The sequence below is a fragment of the Myotis lucifugus genome, unplaced genomic scaffold (genome assembly GCF_000147115.1).
Source record: "Myotis lucifugus unplaced genomic scaffold, Myoluc2.0 scaffold_50, whole genome shotgun sequence".
Taxonomy (NCBI): Eukaryota; Metazoa; Chordata; class Mammalia; order Chiroptera; family Vespertilionidae; genus Myotis; species Myotis lucifugus.
The window spans coordinates 7,192,133-7,209,535 of NW_005871098.1; the positions used below are offsets into that span (position 1 = coordinate 7,192,133).

At 42.2% G+C, this 17,403-nt stretch overlaps 1 protein-coding gene across 6 annotated transcripts in view; it reads left to right on the plus strand.

Moving 5' to 3' along the window:
• The window catches only part of TSC22D2 (TSC22 domain family member 2), a 61,767-nt gene extending 56,829 nt beyond the window's left edge, over positions 1-4,938 (plus strand). Inside the window, exons 2-3 of one of the 6 annotated variants that reach the window (XM_023753764.1) lie at positions 2,689-2,804; positions 3,979-4,938. In XM_023753764.1, the coding sequence (XP_023609532.1) occupies positions 2,689-2,804; positions 3,979-4,094 (232 nt within the window). In that variant the 3' untranslated portion in view covers positions 4,095-4,938. The other 5 variants (XR_002829240.1, XR_002829238.1, XR_002829237.1 and 2 more) reach the window with 5 other exon arrangements.
• Positions 4,939-17,403: the final 12,465 nt, after the last annotated feature.

Genomic DNA, 17,403 nt, shown 5'->3' on the forward strand with positions numbered 1-17,403 from the left:
CTCAACTCATGGTTCATTGTTCAAAAATTGCAAAACTATAATAGTCCTCTGCTCTTATCCCTCCCTTCCCTTTGAATCCAACCTTCTCCCACATACACCACCGAAAGTAACTGAAAGGAAGCCTTTACATCCAAACCTACTCATAAGGCACGCCCCCACTCCAAGTCAGAGCCAAACTTAAGGATCAGATATATAGTGTATTTGGAAATATCAGGCATTCTCCCAATTGATTAGTTTGTTTAGGATCTGAAGTAAATTTTAGTTTTACTTGAGAGGTTTATTTTCTATTACTTTAGCCAACCAGAAAATCATAGGTAGAAAATTTTGTTTCTGATATGGCAGTGTGTCTGTAATACAAACCTAACTTTCCCCAAAGAAAATTCGTTTTAGCTAGTTACAATGATATTACAGCTTGCTACACCCCTTCCCCCCTTTAGGTATTAAGTATGCAGTTGTTTTAACTCATATCTCCCAAATAGCTGGATATTTTCCAAAGTTCTAAGCTAAGTAGAAGTATTAAGACAAGAATGCTTTATCATCTAACCCCCAGTGATGGATAATCACAGATGCCATCATTTAAGAATTGTCACAGGTCAGAGATTGTGTATTTCTCCAACCTCCAAACTCTAGTCACTCCTGGACCTTTAAGCTGAGGGAGGGGCGCGGGGGTGTTGGGAAGGGAGATGCCTTAAGATTAGAATAATCAAAATACCTGTTCTTCATGGAAATAGCTAATTTTCTGGAAACAAATTGTCAAGATCTGAAGTCATGTTTTTGTGTGTTTTTTTAATGGCAGCTTTGTAGTTGAGTGGCAGGCACTTTGATGACTCCATTTTCTTAAATAATCCTGCTAAAAGGACAAAACCTGGCCCTCAAGATTCACAGTTTAATCGGGAATATAGGCAAATCATCAGATACAATGCAATAATAATAAAGACATACACAGTCAAAGATGGTTGTCAGGAAAGGTTTCCTCAAGAGGTGACACCTGATTGACACTTGAAGATCACAAGAGTAAGAAAACTGCTCAAAGTTTTACTGGAGAACATAGAGCTCCCTGGTTAGCCACAGATTTGTTTCACTGGAGGCAGACTGGCAATGACTGCCTCCCCCACCTCAGTAGTTTGGCTTCTAGTCATTTAGAAAGTAAGAATGATTTTAAGAAGTGGGATTGTGATCAGATTTGCATTTTAGAAAAATTAATCACTCCAGTGACAAATGGAAGGTAGATTGGAGGCTGAAACTGGAAGCTGAGAACTAATTGAGGAGGGACAATGATCCAAAAATGATGAGTTAAGTGAAATTACATAGGCAATCTCATGATGCTCATAAAGGAAGTCTGTCTTGGGTCTTTCAGTACCATTTTTTCCTCCACTATGAACATTCCATTCCCAGCATCAGGTTCCTGTTCTTTATTGCTCCAAGGAAAAATCAGAGAGTTGTAAGTCTTAGAAAGTCTGAGTCAGATTTTTCCTTCCAACAGTCATATATCTCTAAGAAATGAAAATCTTTGTTTCCTATTAAATAAATTTCCAGAATTTAGCAAAAGGGGAGTGGGAGTGAGGACTAGATGAGTCTTGGCTGTCACTTTATGCCTCTGCATAAATTCAGCCATAAAGGTAAACCAAATGTAGTACTTTTATGGTGACTGGCGTTAGAGTGGCCCAGAAGCATTAGTCCAAAGCTTGTCCCTCAGAGCTATCCCTTCCTCCCCAGAAAGGATAATATGGGCTCTGGCCCCATTGCAGGTACTGGCAGCCAAGTCAGAATCGGTTTTGCTAGGCTCCAACCTCTCCTTCTTTGCCATAGTTTGATTCAGAAAGCTGCTTTCTTTCCTTCAATTCCCTCACCTATGTGAGACTGGACCTTTTCTCCCACCTCCTACCTCAAGCCTAGTAATCCATGTTTCTATTTTCTAGCAATACTAATAGTTTATTATTTAGCCACGTATATTTGAATCCTATTTTCTCCTTTTCAACATTCCAGAATACACCTGTTTCATATATGTCTATAACAGGTCACAGAATTTCTATAGCAAGATCTGCTCTCGGAGTGTGTGTGTGTGTGTGTGTGTGTGTGTGTGTGTGTGTGTATTTCCTTTGTAAGTGGAGAAAGTGCTATTTTACAATTTTCTTAGTGGGCTACAGTTGGTATGACATGCTGTGTCACATATGAAAAAGGCTAAGTGAGGCTATACAAAGCAAGCTAAAGGTCACAGACATTTTTTTTTCTTAACAGAATCATCATAAAGTAAAGACAGCCTTTCAAAACTGACAATGGTAAAGTACGAAGCTGGTATTCTGCACTGGCATAGTCTACTTGGTTATAGCATTTGTTCAACATGCTTAGATGGTAAATTAGCTTTATTTTTCCTTCTCCTCACTGAGGAAACTGATAAGTAAGGCAGTTTGAGGAATTTTCCCATATTCTGATATCATGGGTTGAGCTATAAAACACAGCAACTAAGTTTATGGACTAAGACCACAGAAGCCAAAGGTATCCCTTTGCAAGAGGGAAGGAAAAGGTGTGCCAAGTTAATCCATAAAAATAACTGAGGCAAATGCCACACTTCTTTCCCATAAAAAAAGCTCAGTTTCCCTATTCATTTCATTCTTTTGCATGCCTGAGATATTTCTACATAACAACTGTAAAGCATTCTTGCCCCCTGAAATCTAAAATGTTTTCCAGATCAGTTGTTGCTGTCATTTCACAAGCATGTGACACATCTATCGATAAATTGTACCTGAGAAGTTCACGGACAGCAAAGGGACATTTCCCCACATTTGGCCATGAAATAATATCAGGTCAGTGTATAATTCTAGTGTTCCTACTAAAAAAAATGCAGGGTTTGTTTTTGAGAAATTTGGGTTTTATATTTTACTTTGTAGAAACACTGTTGAAATGCAATGGAATCCTATTTCTGTTCATATTTGGGGACAGAAAGATGAATGGGACATGATTTGTGCACTTCAGGAGCTTGCAGTCCAACATGAAAGTAAAAGTTAAAGTGCCATATTGTTTATTCAAAGTCTAAGTCATAGTTTGTGAACTTCATATCATTCATTGAATGGAAGGTTCAACATGCCACGTGAAACTCTGACATTGTGAGGAAGTAACTTTAACTCACCAAAAAGCTTTAATATCAAAAGATGCTTTTGCCCTAACCGGTTGGCTCAGTGGATAGAGCATCGGCCTGCGGACTCAAGGATCCCAGGTTCGATTCTGGTCAAGGGCATGTACCTTGGTTGCGGGCACATCCCCAGTGGGGAGTGTGCAGGAGGCAGCTGATCGATGTTTCTCTCTCATCGATGTTTCTAACTCTCTATCCCTCTCCCTTCCTCTCTGTAAAAAATCAATAAAATATATATATTTTTTAAAAGATGCTTTTAAAAGAGGGGACCTGGTGAAAAGCCTCCCCCATCTCTCCTTTGAGCCTATGAGGTGTCCTCTAAAAAAAAGAGGAACTAATCAGAGAGAAGTTTACACATTTTTTTAATACTCCAAGTTTGTAGAGAATGGAACTGATTTAAATCAAACTTAACTAGAACAGAATTTGTGTCATGAATTATATCATCTATGGTCTCATAAGCAACACATTTTCTTGGCTGACAAAATCAGCTACCATTCAATGAACCAAGTTAAGAAAAACTCAGGTGCCTGATGCCAAAAATAAATCTGATAGAGCTAGAAATCTGGAAATAATAACAAATATACATTGAGTAAATGATAAAAGTGACATGTCAAAGCAATGGCAGAAGAATAATATATTTGACAAATAGTATTGAAACAACCACTTGGGAGGAAAATGAATTTAGTTCTCTAACTCATAAAAATTAATTCCAGCTAGATTAGCAGTGTGTCTTATGCTTTTCAGTCACATATCCCTTTTAGAAATCTCCCTGTGAAATGCACATAAAAAGTTTGTGGGGCTTTTTTAAGAAGCTCATTCATTTTTTCTTTTCTTTCAATTAATTTCAGAGAGGAAGAGAGAAGGAAAGAGAGATAGAAACATCAATGATGAGAGAGAGTCATTGATTGGCTACCTCCAGGCCCCCCACTGGGAATTGAGCCTGAAACCTAGGCAAGTACCCTGACCGGAATCGAACCATGACCTCCCGGCTCAAGGTCAACATTCAATCACTGAGCCATGCCCGTCGAGCAAAAATGTTTTACAAAGAAGTTATGAAGAGATGTCCAATCTCAGCAAAATAAAGGAACTGCACATTAAAACGCAATAAAAAAAAAAACTATCTCAAACCCCAATTGGAAAATATTTCAAATATGTATAAATCAAGAGCTGGTCAGGTTGTGGAAACATAGGGTCTGACATTGCTGGTGAGTGTATAAATTGGCACAACCACTTTTAAATGCAATTAAGTGGTATCCATTAAAATTTTAAATTCACATGCCCTTTGACTCAACAATTCCAATTTTTAATGAAACACACTTTACTCACTTGTGTTCACAAGGTAGCTTGTACAATGATGTCAATTATATCTTTGTAATAGTATAAAATTGGAAAAACCAAAATACCCATCAAGAAGAGGGAGCATGGTATACATTATAAAATACTAGGCATCAATAAAAAAGAATGAGATCCTACTTGTACTAACATGGAAAGATCTCTAAGATACAATGTTAATTTTTTTTAAGTTTGGGGGGAAAATTGAAGGACAATACATGTACTATTTATTACACCGTTGATGTTAAAACACATACTGCACATATTCACACACACAGATACTGTAGAGTGTACTTCTTCAGTACCTACTTGTGTATTATCAAAATGTATAGAGAAGGTCTGGAAGGATAAACCCAAACAGCTAACAGTAGTTTGATGGAGTGCATTAGCTTTAACTGTAACATTGATGTGTTTGAATATGCATTCATGTATTGTTTGTGTAATGACAAAATTAATAAATTATAAATAAAATAAAATAGAAAATGTTTTCTTCTTATATGCGCTGATGTTTCCCCTGGTGCTCTGGGCCTCGTCATCTTCAGCCCTCTCCACTCCCCAAGATATTTCCCCCTTTCTCCTGTTTCTTCTACTTTGCCACCTCTGTTGGCTTCATCGCATTGGTATTTATACGGCTCAATAAGTACATAAAGACAAATAAATAACCCTCCTCTCCTAACTGGGCATGTGCTCCCTCTGCTTGCTTTTTCTATTACCGTTTCCTCCCTTCCACTTCTGCTTCTACTCTGCTTGTCACGCACATTCTGGTTGGGCTCCCACTGTGCCACCAAACTTTGTGCTAATTTCATCTGATATGTTTCCATTCTTATCGTATTTACTGTTTTACCTAATTTCTATTTATCATTTGTTTAGTCTAATAGATCATTTTTTATCTCATATTCCTCCTTTTCATGTTTCAGTGTTTTCTTTTGTAAAAAAAATAAATATATATAGCTGAAATTTTCAACCCAAACTGTCTTTTAATAGATTAATCTGTTCCCATTTATTAACATTACTGGCATATTTTGATGTATTTTTGCCATTTTATTTTGTGTTATCTCCTCAAAATGCTGTGATATTTTTTCCCTTTTCCTGGCTTTTATTCAATTTGTTTCCTTATTCACTTTCTTACCCCTCTAATGGTTGAGGAATTATACATTCCATGTCCATTCTCCCAGTGGTTTAATCTTACGATGTATCATTTTGTGGAAATTTTCAATCATATACAAAAGTAAATCCTATATAATAAAAGGCTAATATGCAAATAGACCAAACGGCAGGACAACCGAACAACTGAACAACCGGTCACTATGATGTGCACTGACCACCAGGGGGCAAGCACAAAACATGTCGGGCATTGGCCATGGCGGGATGGTGGAGCAGGTGAGTAGAAGCACCAGATCAAGGCAGGGCACCAGTCGCTGTCATCAGGGCGAGCCTCTGGTGGTTACTGAAAATTCTTTGCTCCCATGTGCAGCGGTCCCGCCCGGTGCCTGCACCTGCGGCAAGTGCCGTCAGTGAGTGCGAACTGTGGCTGCTGGCCCCAGTCGCCCCTCAGGGTTTCTCCACCTCCCCCTGCTCCTGAAGGGTGATTGGTGCCGGCAACTGCCTCTCGCACCCACTGCTGGCGATGGCCCCGCTTGCACCTGCTGCCAGTGCTGAAGCCACCGCTTGCACCCACTATCAGCACCAGCCCCATTTGCACCCACAGCCGTCGCCGGAGCCGCAGCTCGCACCTGCTGTCAGTGCCCGGCACCGGTCCTGATCGCTCGGCGCCCTCAGCGGGTGTGAATAGCAGCTGCTGGCCCCGATCGCCCCTGAGGGCTTCTCCACCTCTCCCTGCTCCTGAGGGGCGATCAGGGCAGCAGCTGCCACTCGCATCCACTGACAGCACTGGCCCCAATCACAATGTGTCTTCAGCAGGTATGAGTGGGCCAGCACCATCAACGTGTGGGAGCAGCAGCGGCAGGAGTGGTACTGCCAGCAGACAGAGGATGGGAGGGGCCAGGAGGGGGGCGCGGAGGATGGGCTGAAACCCACCCCTGTGCCCACCGCAGCCTCGGGGCCCACAGTTCCTTTCAAGGTCCACGAATTCATGCACTGGGCGCCTAGTAGTATAATAAACTCCTATGTACCTATAAGCCAGCTTGACTGATTACCTAGCCCAGCCAGTGTAGCTCAGCAGTTGAGTGTTGATCAATGAACTAGGAGGTCACAGTTCTGTTCCTAGTCAGGGCACATGCCCAGGTTGCAGGCTCAGTCTCCAGTAGAGGGCATGCAGGAAGCAGCCAATGGGTGATTCTCTCTCATCATTGATGTTTCTATTTCTCCCTTTCCCTTCCTCTCTGAAATCAATATATATATCCTATATAATAAAAGGGTATTATGCAAATTGACCCTAACAGCAGAACAACTGGGAATAACTGGTCACTATGACACACACTGACCACCAGGGTGCAGGCACTCGATGCAGGAGCTGCCCCCTGGTGGTCAGTGCGCTCCCACAGGGGGACCTCTGCTCAGCCACAAGCCAGGCTGACAGCTGCCAGCACAGTGGTGGTGGCGGGAGCCTCTCCCGCCTCCTCAGCAGTCCGACTGCAGCTTAGGCCTGCTCCCTTCTGGCAAGTGGACATCCCCCGAGGGCTCCCGGGCTGCCAGAGGGATGTCTGACAGCCAGCTTAGGCCTGATCCCCCAGGGAGCGGCCTAAGCCAGCAGGTGGACATCCCCCGAAGGGTCCCAGACTGCGAGAGGGCACAGGCCAGGCTGAGGGACTCCCCCGAGTGCACAAATTTTTGTGCACCGGGCCTCTAGTGTATGTATGTATGTATGTGTGTGTGTGTATATATATATTTTATATAAATACATATATTTATATATTTAAAAAAAAACAAAAATGATTACCTAGTCATGGCCAGTCTTGTATTATTTACACTCATACCCATTTACCCCACTATCCTCTGGATTATTTCAAAAGTAATTCAAGATATCATAATATTCCATCCATATATATACTATATTATATTTCAGTATATACCTCTAAAAGATATTCTTTTATTTTTTTAAAGCCTCTTTATTTTTATTTTTTTAAAGATGATCATCATCTTTACTTTTTAAATACATTTTTATTGATTTTTTTTTTTAGAGAGAGAGAGGGATAGAGAGGCAGAAACATCAATGATGAGAGAGAATCATTGATAGGCTGCTTCCTGGGGATCGAGCCTGAAACCTGGTCATGTGCCCTGACCGGGAATCAAACCCTGACCTCCTGGTTCATAGATAAATGTTTAACCACTGAACCACACCAGCTGGGCTGTATTTTCTGTAAATTACTTAGGTCTAGAAGCTTAATCAGATTTGGGTTTATATTTTGTCAATATTAATTCATAAGTAATGGTATATGCTTCCATCACATAATGTCCAATTATCTCAATTTTGTGATTTTGGCAGCATTCATAATCATTGCCTAGACACATTAGCCTATTAATTCTATCATTCCTTCTTAGTCACTAGTGAAATACTTCTCTAAAAAGAAACTTGCCTTTATCAACTGCTCAGTTATCTTGAGCTACAATTCCTATAAGGAAGGCAAGTCTTAATCCTTTCCTTTTATTTTTAATTTATTTCTGAGTTAAGTAGCTAAAATGGAATAAAAATATATAAGGAGCAATTGAAGAAAACTTTAATATTTTACTCTGAGAATGAGAAAGAGAATAAAGCAAGTTGATTTAGGATGCTATATTTCAGATGTTATTGGGAAGATGCCAGGAAATTATAACTCCTAAAAAGTTGATGACAGGAGATGGCATCATGAAGACTTGTCTGTTTAGTGCTGAGTCTGGGAGTAACTTCTGAGTCAAGAGTACCTTGACGGTAGGAAATCCACATCTGGGCAAAGTGGAGGCTAGTTCAGAAGCAGCATCAGCAGCCCCCAAAAAAGCAGGCCAGGATGCCCTGAGGATCCAGGTAGTGAAGAGTTATACAAATGAGCATCCTTTTTGTGTGCTTAATTTCTGTCAAATGGAGACTGGAGATATTCTCCTTACAAGCTGACAAGCCAGGAAGTTTTCTAAGAAGCCAGCAGGGTATGGGTAACAACTTAGCTTATGCAGCTTTACTTCTAAGCAAGGTCATAAAGACCAGCAGCACAGTTAGCATGTGTACTACTGCCTTTGTTAACCAGGCCTTGACTCCGTGAGGATGGGTTTCTTCCTATGGTCTTGCCCTGGACACAAGAAGAGGTTTCAGTACTGGGACATCAGCTTTAAACCCAGATGTCTTGCACAAGAACCTCGGTCTCTGTGGCCCTTACAGTAGCCACCTCTCAAACCCACCTTTCTCCAGCCCGCATTCTCTCCCTTTCTTCTCCCCAGCCCATACTGCCCCAGTTGACTGTCCTTGTTAAACACTCATTGAGAGAGATTAAAAAGGAGCCCTCCCTTCCCAGGAACATCACCCTCTTTTTTAAATGGGATTCTTAAAAGCTACACTATCCTCTCTCCAGAAAGAAAGAACAAGCAAAGACTTGGCGCGGCTGCAGAGACAAGGCCAGTGGCTGCAAGCCGAGTTCCAAACCTGTGAGGCTTTGCTTTTTCACTGACGTCAGCTTCCCGAACTCGCCCGGTTCAGTATTAGGTAATGGCTGTGATGACAGCTGACTCACACAGAAATGCAGCTTTCCTGGAAGTTTCCTTTGCTCAGAGAACCACCCTGTGAGGAAAAACTGGTTAATACAGTCTTTTACTCCTGAATATTCACGCGTGTTGGCACAGAGTGGTGAGTCTCAGGGGAGGAGGAGAAAGGGCATCAGAGTTCTGGGAGCTACACGAGGGACTTAAAGTGAACAGTGTAGGAAGCGTGGGGTGGGAGGGTGCCAGTGCTAACGCCAGAAGCTGAGTGGCGTAAAACTGAATGAGATTCCCCTTTGCCCTTTGATAGCTGGGAAACCTCAAACCAGGTTGCCTTGAAAGTAAGATCTGTGAGAGCAGGAAGATCTACTTTTTTATTCACAGTTGCATTCCTGAAACCTAGTACTATTATTAAGTGGATGGATGGATGGATGGATGGATGGATGGATGAGGGATGGATGAGGGTTCACATTTATGTCACACATTATTTATTCTTCAGTGTTCTGATCTGTAAATGTAGCCTGAGATAACTAAATCATAGGTTTGTTGTGGGAATTAAATAAGATAAAAAATATGTATCACTTAACTGGCACCTGGACTATAGTAAGCATGCAATAAATGCTTGTTATGGCTTTCCTTTTTACCTCTTTTTTAAAAAATTGATTTGAGGGAGAAAAAACATCTATTTGTTGTTCCACCCATTTATGCATTCATTGGTTACTCCTTGGCGTATTGGGACGATGCTCTAACCAACTGAGCTACCCGGCCAGGGTCTTTTTACCTCTTTCTAGGCATCTGGTTGAGGTCATGCTCTTCTTCCTCATCACTTTTTGACCAAAAGCTCTAGGGCAGCGGTTCTCAACCTGTGGGTCACGACCCCTTTGGGGGTCGAACGACCCTTTCACAGGGGTCGCCTAAGCCAGTGGTCAGCAAACTCATTAGTCAACAGAGCCAAATATCAACAGTACAATGATTGAAATTTCTTTTGAGAGCCAAATTTTTTAAACTTAAACTGTATAGGTAGGACATTGTTATTAACTTAATTAGGGTACTCCTAAGGCTTAGGAAGAGCCACACTCAAGGGGCCAAAGAGCTGCATGTGGCTCTCGAGCCGCAGTTTGCTGACCACGGGCCTAAGACCATCAGAAAACACATATATAATTGCATATTGTTTTTGTGATTAATCACTATGCTTTAATTATGTTCAATTTGTAACAATGAAATTGGGGGTCACCACAACCTGAGGAACTGTTGAAAACCACTGCTCTAGGGAAAGACTGGGTGATTTTTAGGCCCTATGATAATTCAGGTGACCTAAATAAGTTAAATCACCTTCTTCAAAATCTTTTTCCCCTCTTTATCTCATTAGATCCTCACAACTGCCATAGTTAGTCTCAGGAAAGCAAGCATTTTACTCATTTGACAGACAGGTTCATGGAATCCAGAAGCATGTACTATAACCTGCCCAAGATCCAGACCTGGTTAGTGATAGAACTAGATTCCAGGCTGTTGGACACCACAGCCTATGTTTTTCTCCCTGTTGTATTCAAATGGGTTAGAGGTCACAGGGCAAAATAACTCCATTTCTGGAACAAATTATAATGAAACTGTACACAAATTATTCCTAATCATTGATTCAGCTATTTGATTTCATTGAGGCAGCTCAGTGATTCAAAAGGTAACTGGGATAGACAAAATGAGAACAATATATGACAATATATCCTCTTTGGAATAAAGAAAGGTAAGTTTCCATCCACAGAATACCAAACAGATTGTAATCAGCTTACTGATAGCTCCAAGATCTGCAGCCTCAGTGCAAGAGAGGAGTACTAACTGTTTATTTGTTAGAAATGTGTATTTTCTTAATAAGTAGGACATGCTTGCTGAAACATTCTAAGTTTTTTTAAAGGCAAAACATCTCCTTCCTACTCATCTTCAATCCCACTCTGCAATCAGAGTTTTCTCTGCATATAATTGAGATACACACACATATACGTGTGTGTTTTTTAACATGAATGGGATTATAGTAAATATATTTTTCTTCAATTTGCTTTCTACAAGTCAACAGTAATGGACATCCTTCCATAACAGCACAGAGATCATCTTTATTCTTTTAAATGTTTGCATAGTATTGTATAATAAGCCACATGATGGCATGCATGCCCCTACTTTTTTGTTGTAGTAGTTAATCCTCATCTGAGGATATTTTTCCTATTGACTTTTAGAGAGAGTGGAAAGGAGGGGGAGAGACAGAGAGAGAGAAAAATTGATGTGACAGAAACACATCAATTGGTTACCTCCTGCACCCTGCACATGCCCAACCAGGGCTGGGGATGGAGCCTGCAATCCAGGTATGTGCCCTTGACTGGAATCAAACCCAGGATCCTTCAGTCCATGGGCCGACACTCTATCCACTGAGCCAAACTGGCTAGGGCCTGCATACCCCTACTAATGGACACTTAGATGGCACTCATTTTTCTATAACCAGAATTGTTTCCCTATATATCTTTGTCCAGTTGCATGAGAATTTTTTCACAATAATAATGGCATTAGCCAACATTTCTTGAATCCTTTGCCTTTACATCATGTCCATAAGACAAAAAGATGGCTGTAGATTACATCCCCATGACTTACTTTTTTTTATACTGGAGGTTTATACCTCTTATTCCCCTTACTTTAATTTTATTAAAGTTAAATGAATAAAAAAAATGTTAAAAGACAAGAGGATGGCTGAGCCATGGGTATAAGATCATTTCACTGTAAAACAGTAAGGAACTAAGGCTCATAAAGGGTCAAGCCATAGTTTTTTGATAACTAATTAGAGCAGATAAGTAATCAGTTCCCTAGTTCCAAAACCTAGTTTCCCTTTATCCTCCAAATAAATTGATATTCTAATTATAACGTGTCAAAAAGCATGTTACTTGAACCCCTTGTCCCCCTTCATCCCTCTTAGCTACACAACTGCTTGCATCCAAGAAAAAGCTGAGTGAATAAAAAAGCAAAAATGGTACTCCCAGAAGACTCATTGAAACACAATTTAAAATAGCCTCTTATTGTAATACTAGAGGCCCGGTGCATAAAAATCATGCACTCCGGTGGATCCCTCAGCCTGGCCTGCGCCCTCTTATAGTCTAGGAGCCCTCGGGAGATGTCCGACTGATGGGGAGCAGGCCTAAGCCGTCAGTTAGACATCCTTAGCACTGCCGTGGAGGCAGAAGAGGCTTCCGCCACCATCACTGCGCTCGCCAACCATGAGCCCCGCTTCTAGCTGAGCAGTGCTCCCCCTGTGGGAGTGCACTGACCACCAGGGGGTAGCTCCTGCGTTGAGCATCTGCCCCCTGGTGGTCAGTGCGTGTCATAGAGACCAGTCGTTCCTCCGTTTGGTTGATTTGCATATTAGCCTTTTTATTATATAAGACTAGTGGCTCGGTGCACGTATTCATGCACATTGAAAGGAAATTAATCAGAAAAAGGATTCATGTGGTAATTATGTTACTGCAAAAAATTACATGTCAAAATAGTATATATAACCCCTAGCCAGTTTGGCTCAGTTGATAGAGCATCAACCTGTGGACTGAAGGGTCATGGGTTTGATTCCGGTCAAGGGCACATGCCTGGGTTGCAGGCTCGATCCTCAGCAGGGGGCATGCAGGAGGCAGCCGATCAGTGATTCTCTCTCATCATTGATGTTTCTCTCTCTCTCTCTCTCTCTCCCTTTCTCTCTGAAATCAATAAAAATACATTTTAAAAAATAGGAGAGGAAACCAAGATGGCGGCATAGGTTAACACCGGAGTTTGCTGCCTCGAACAACCACTTCAAAAATACAACTAAAAGACGGAATGGACATCATCCAGAACCACAGGAAGGCTGGCTGAATGGAAGTTCTACAACTAGGAGGAACCGAGAATCAGAGGAGGCGCAGTGCTGAAATAAAATACTAAGGTGCGGAGTGCGCGCGGCGAGGGCTGTTGGCTGAGGGTGCGGTTGTCTGTTTCAATCCGGAGGGAGCCTCAGACTCAGAGCTCCAGATCCAGGCAAGTCTCTAGGGACCCAGACTCAAATGGGAGAAGCAGGACTGTCTGGCTATGGTCCCTCTGAGGTTTGCAGCTGTTGCTGGGACAGAGAGGCAGAGCCCCTGGGGACAGACTGAGAGCAGCCATAACTGCTCCCTCCTCTGCCCTGTTGATCCCGTGGGACCCACCCCGCCCAAGCCCTGCACAGAGGCATTTGCTGGATAGCCCCAGGCAAAGGCTAGATTAGCACCTCCCTAGAGGACACAAGTTCTTCCACTGCAGACACAGCTGATTATCACAGCCAGTTGGCCTGGAGGTCAAATCCCTCTAGTATTAACTATAACAATCAAGGCTTAACTACAACAAGACTGTGCACAAAGACCACTAGGGAGTGTACCAAGAAAGCGTAAAAAATGTGGAGACAAAGAAACAGGACAAAACTATCAAGGGAGGATATTGAGTTCAGAACCACACTTTTGAGGTCTCTCAAGAGGCTTCTAGAGTCTGTCGATAAACTTGATGAGATGTACAGGAAATCTAATGAGACCCTCGATGGTGTGATAAAGGACCATCTAGAAAGTAAGCATACACTGACTGAAATAAAGAATATTATACAGACTCCCAACAGCAGACCAGAGGAGCGCAAGAATCAAGTCAAAGATTTGAAATGCGAAGAAGCGAGAAACACCCAACCGGAAAAGCAAAATGAAAAAAGAACCCAAAAATACGAAGATAGTGTAAGGAGCCTCTGGGACAGCTTCAAACGTACCAACATCAGAATTATAGGGGTACCAGAAGATGAGAGACAGCAAGATATTGAAAACCTATTTGAAGAAATAATGACAGAAAACTTCTCCCACCTGGTGAAAGAAATGGACTTACAGGTCCAGGAAGCGCAGAGAACCCCAAACAAAAGGAATCCAAAGAGGACCACACCAAGACACATCATAATTAAAATGCCAAGAGCAAAAGACAAAGAGAGAATCTTAAAAGCAGCAAGAGAAAGAAACTCAGTTACCTACAAGGGAATACCCATACGGCTGTCAGCTGATTTCTCAACAGAAACTTTGCAGGCCAGAAGGGAGTGGCAAGAAATATTCAAAGTGATGAATACCAAGAACCTACAACCAAGATTACTTTATCCAGCAAAGCTATCATTCAGAATTGAAGGTCAGATAAAGAGCTTCACAGATAAGGAAAAGCTAAAGGAGTTCATCACCACCAAACCAGTATTATATGAAATGCTGAAAGGTATCCTTTAAGAAGAGGAAGAAGAAGAAAAAGATAAAGATACAAATTATGAACAACAAATATGCATCTATCAACAAGTGAATCTAAGAATCAAGTGAATAAATAACCTGATGTACAGAATGAACTGGTGATTATAATAGAATTAGGGACATAGAAAGGGAATGGACTGACTATTCTTGAGGGGAAAAGGGGTGTGGGAGATGCGGGAAGAGACTGGACAAAAATCGTGCACCTATGGATGAGGACAGTGGATGGGGAGTGAGGGCGGAGGGTGGAGTGGGAGCTGGAAGAAGGGGAGTTATGGGGGGAAAAAAGAGGAACAAATGTAATAATCTGAACAATAAAGATTTAATAAAAAAAATAGTATATATAATATAGTATTATAAAATTAAAACACACGTGCGATTGGCGCCAGCAAGAGCTTTATATGTATCGTGCATGTGCAAGTCAATGTTTATTTTTAAATTGCCAGTGTGCATCATATGTACCGACCAGTAGGTCAGTCAGATGGTCAGATAGATGGACAGTTGGTCACTTAGCCTCTTATATATATAGATATTTTAGTGAATTTTATTGAGGTATAATCTATATATATAAAAGCCTAAGTGACTGAAGGACCGAACAATCAAACAACCGGTCGATCGGTCACTATGACGCACACTAACCACCAGGGTGCAGACGCTCAACGCAGGAGCTGCCCCCTGGTGGTCAGTGCACTCCCATAGTGGGAGCACCGCTCAGCTGACTGACCTGTCCCAGTGGCCCACCAGCCCAGCGGCAGCCACTCACTCCCTCAGTAGTCCTGCAAGTCCAATCTCTGGAGAACAGGCCAGGCACCAACGGACCAGTGCCACCGGCATGATCCTGACAGCGCCACCAGCCTCCTGGAAGTCGGCCTCGGGCACCACGGCCACTTCCCCTCCCTAGACGCTCAGCAAGGAAGAAATGATATAAAAGCGGCCCCCAGGTGGCTCCCGACAACTGGTGTGAAGTCAGTGGGATGGATCCGGATCCCTGGCCAGAAAGGGTGTCCCACCGCCCACCCAGAGGGCCAATCGCTTCCCGGGACCCACCCCCCTTCAGGAGAGGTGCCAGACACAGGGCTCATGGCTGGCAAATGATGCTGCAGTGGCATGAGCCCACAGCAGGCACAGCAGAGCCAGGATGAATGGGAGCAGCAGGCAGGAGCGGTAGGCAGCATTGAACTGCGCATTTCGGCTCAATCCCCAAAGGCCACCCCAAGGGACCCCACTCGTGCACAAATTCATGCACCGGGCCTCTAGTCTATAATAATAAAAGGGTAATATGCTAATTAGACCAGATGTCCTTCCAGATGTCATTCAGGACGTCCTTCCGGATGAAGCCAAGGCTGGAGCAAAGCCCAGGTCCTGGGTGCCTACCGGCGGCCGGAGGGAAGCATGGGTCCCTGGTGCCGGAGGGAAGCCGATGCCAGCAGCCGGGGCAAAGACGGCCTACTCTTCCACAAATTTTCATAAGTTTCTTGGGTCTCTAGTCCCTCCCATTCCAGCCTTTGTCTGCTTTTTTGACACTTTAGATTTCTTGTTCCTTGAATTTCATATAAATGGAATCATGCAGAATTAATCCTTTGGGTCTGGCTTCTTTTGTTCAGTGAAATGTTTTTGGAGATGCACACATGTTGCTCTATGACTAACTTCAATCAGTTCAGCTTTCCCAAACTCCAACCTCAGTCTTCTCAGTTCAGTGGCACTGCTGCTCCCTCTTTGAGTCTTCCTTCCCTGTGCAGTGGTCGGAGATTACCTTAATGCAGAGAGCTAAGGCGATAGGGCTCATCTCATCTATGTTCCTTCTGTCAGTGACCACAGATCTGCATTGTTTTCTATCCAGTTTTAGAAGACAGTTATTTCATCTATTCATCGGTTTTCTACCTGTTTACAGTAGAAGGTTAAATCTGGTTTCAGTTACTCCATCATTGCCTAACATAGAAATCCTTTTTTTTCTTTTTTTGAAAATTTACAAATTTATCCAAACTAAAACCTGTATAGGCCCATTACATAAGTTTATCAATTATCATGGTAAATAAGTTCTGAGAATCTAATAGTTAATAATACAATATTGTATACTTAAAAGTTGCTGAGAGTAGATCTTAAGCATTCTTAGCCTCCTTCACACACTCACAGTTAACTATGTGAGATGAGAGATGAGTGAATTATCTTGATCTTGTTAATCATTCCACGATGTATATTTATATCAACTCTTTAAATACATGTTCCAGACTTTAAATACATACAATTATATTTGTCAAGTAGTCCTTAATAAAGTTGGAAAAATTAATTAATTAATTGAATTGATCAGTTATCAAAATTTTGCATTTCATTTTGTAGTGGACTGAACGGTGACTCTCCGAAAGATATGTCCACCCCCTAATTCCTGGAACCTGTGATATATGACAAAACAGACTATTATCTTATATGGCAAAAGATGTGACTAAGTTAAAGAGATTGAGAGGAGGCACTTACTCTAAATTACCCAGACGGACTGTAAATGAAATTCTATGTATCCTTGTTAGAAAGAGGCAGAGAGTTTTGACACAGAAGAGGAAGAGGCAGTGTGACCACGGAGGCAGAGACTGGAGTGACACAGCCACAAGTCAAGGATGCCTCGAGTCCATGGAAGCTGGAAGGAACAAGGAATGAATTCCCCCCTAGAGTCTTTGGAGGAAGTGTAGCTTTACCAACACGTTGATTTTGGACTTTCGGCCTTCACAACTAAAAGAGAATACATTTTTGCTGTTTTAAGCCACCAAATTTGTTGTAATTTGTTTTGGCAGCCACAGGAAATTAATGCATATTCTTTTCACTTCTTTTTTCTTGCTGAAGTATTTTAAAGCAAATATCAGCTCAAATGTTATCATTTAACCTCTTGTTCCCTCCTCTCGCCCCCACTTCCTGTAAATAGGCGTTACCTCTGGGGGCCTGTTTGGATTCCAGCTCCCCTTTGCTGGCGAGAAGCTCCTATGTGGTGCTCTGGGCCTCATGCTTCATTCACATTAGCAGCTCACGGGCTCTGACTGT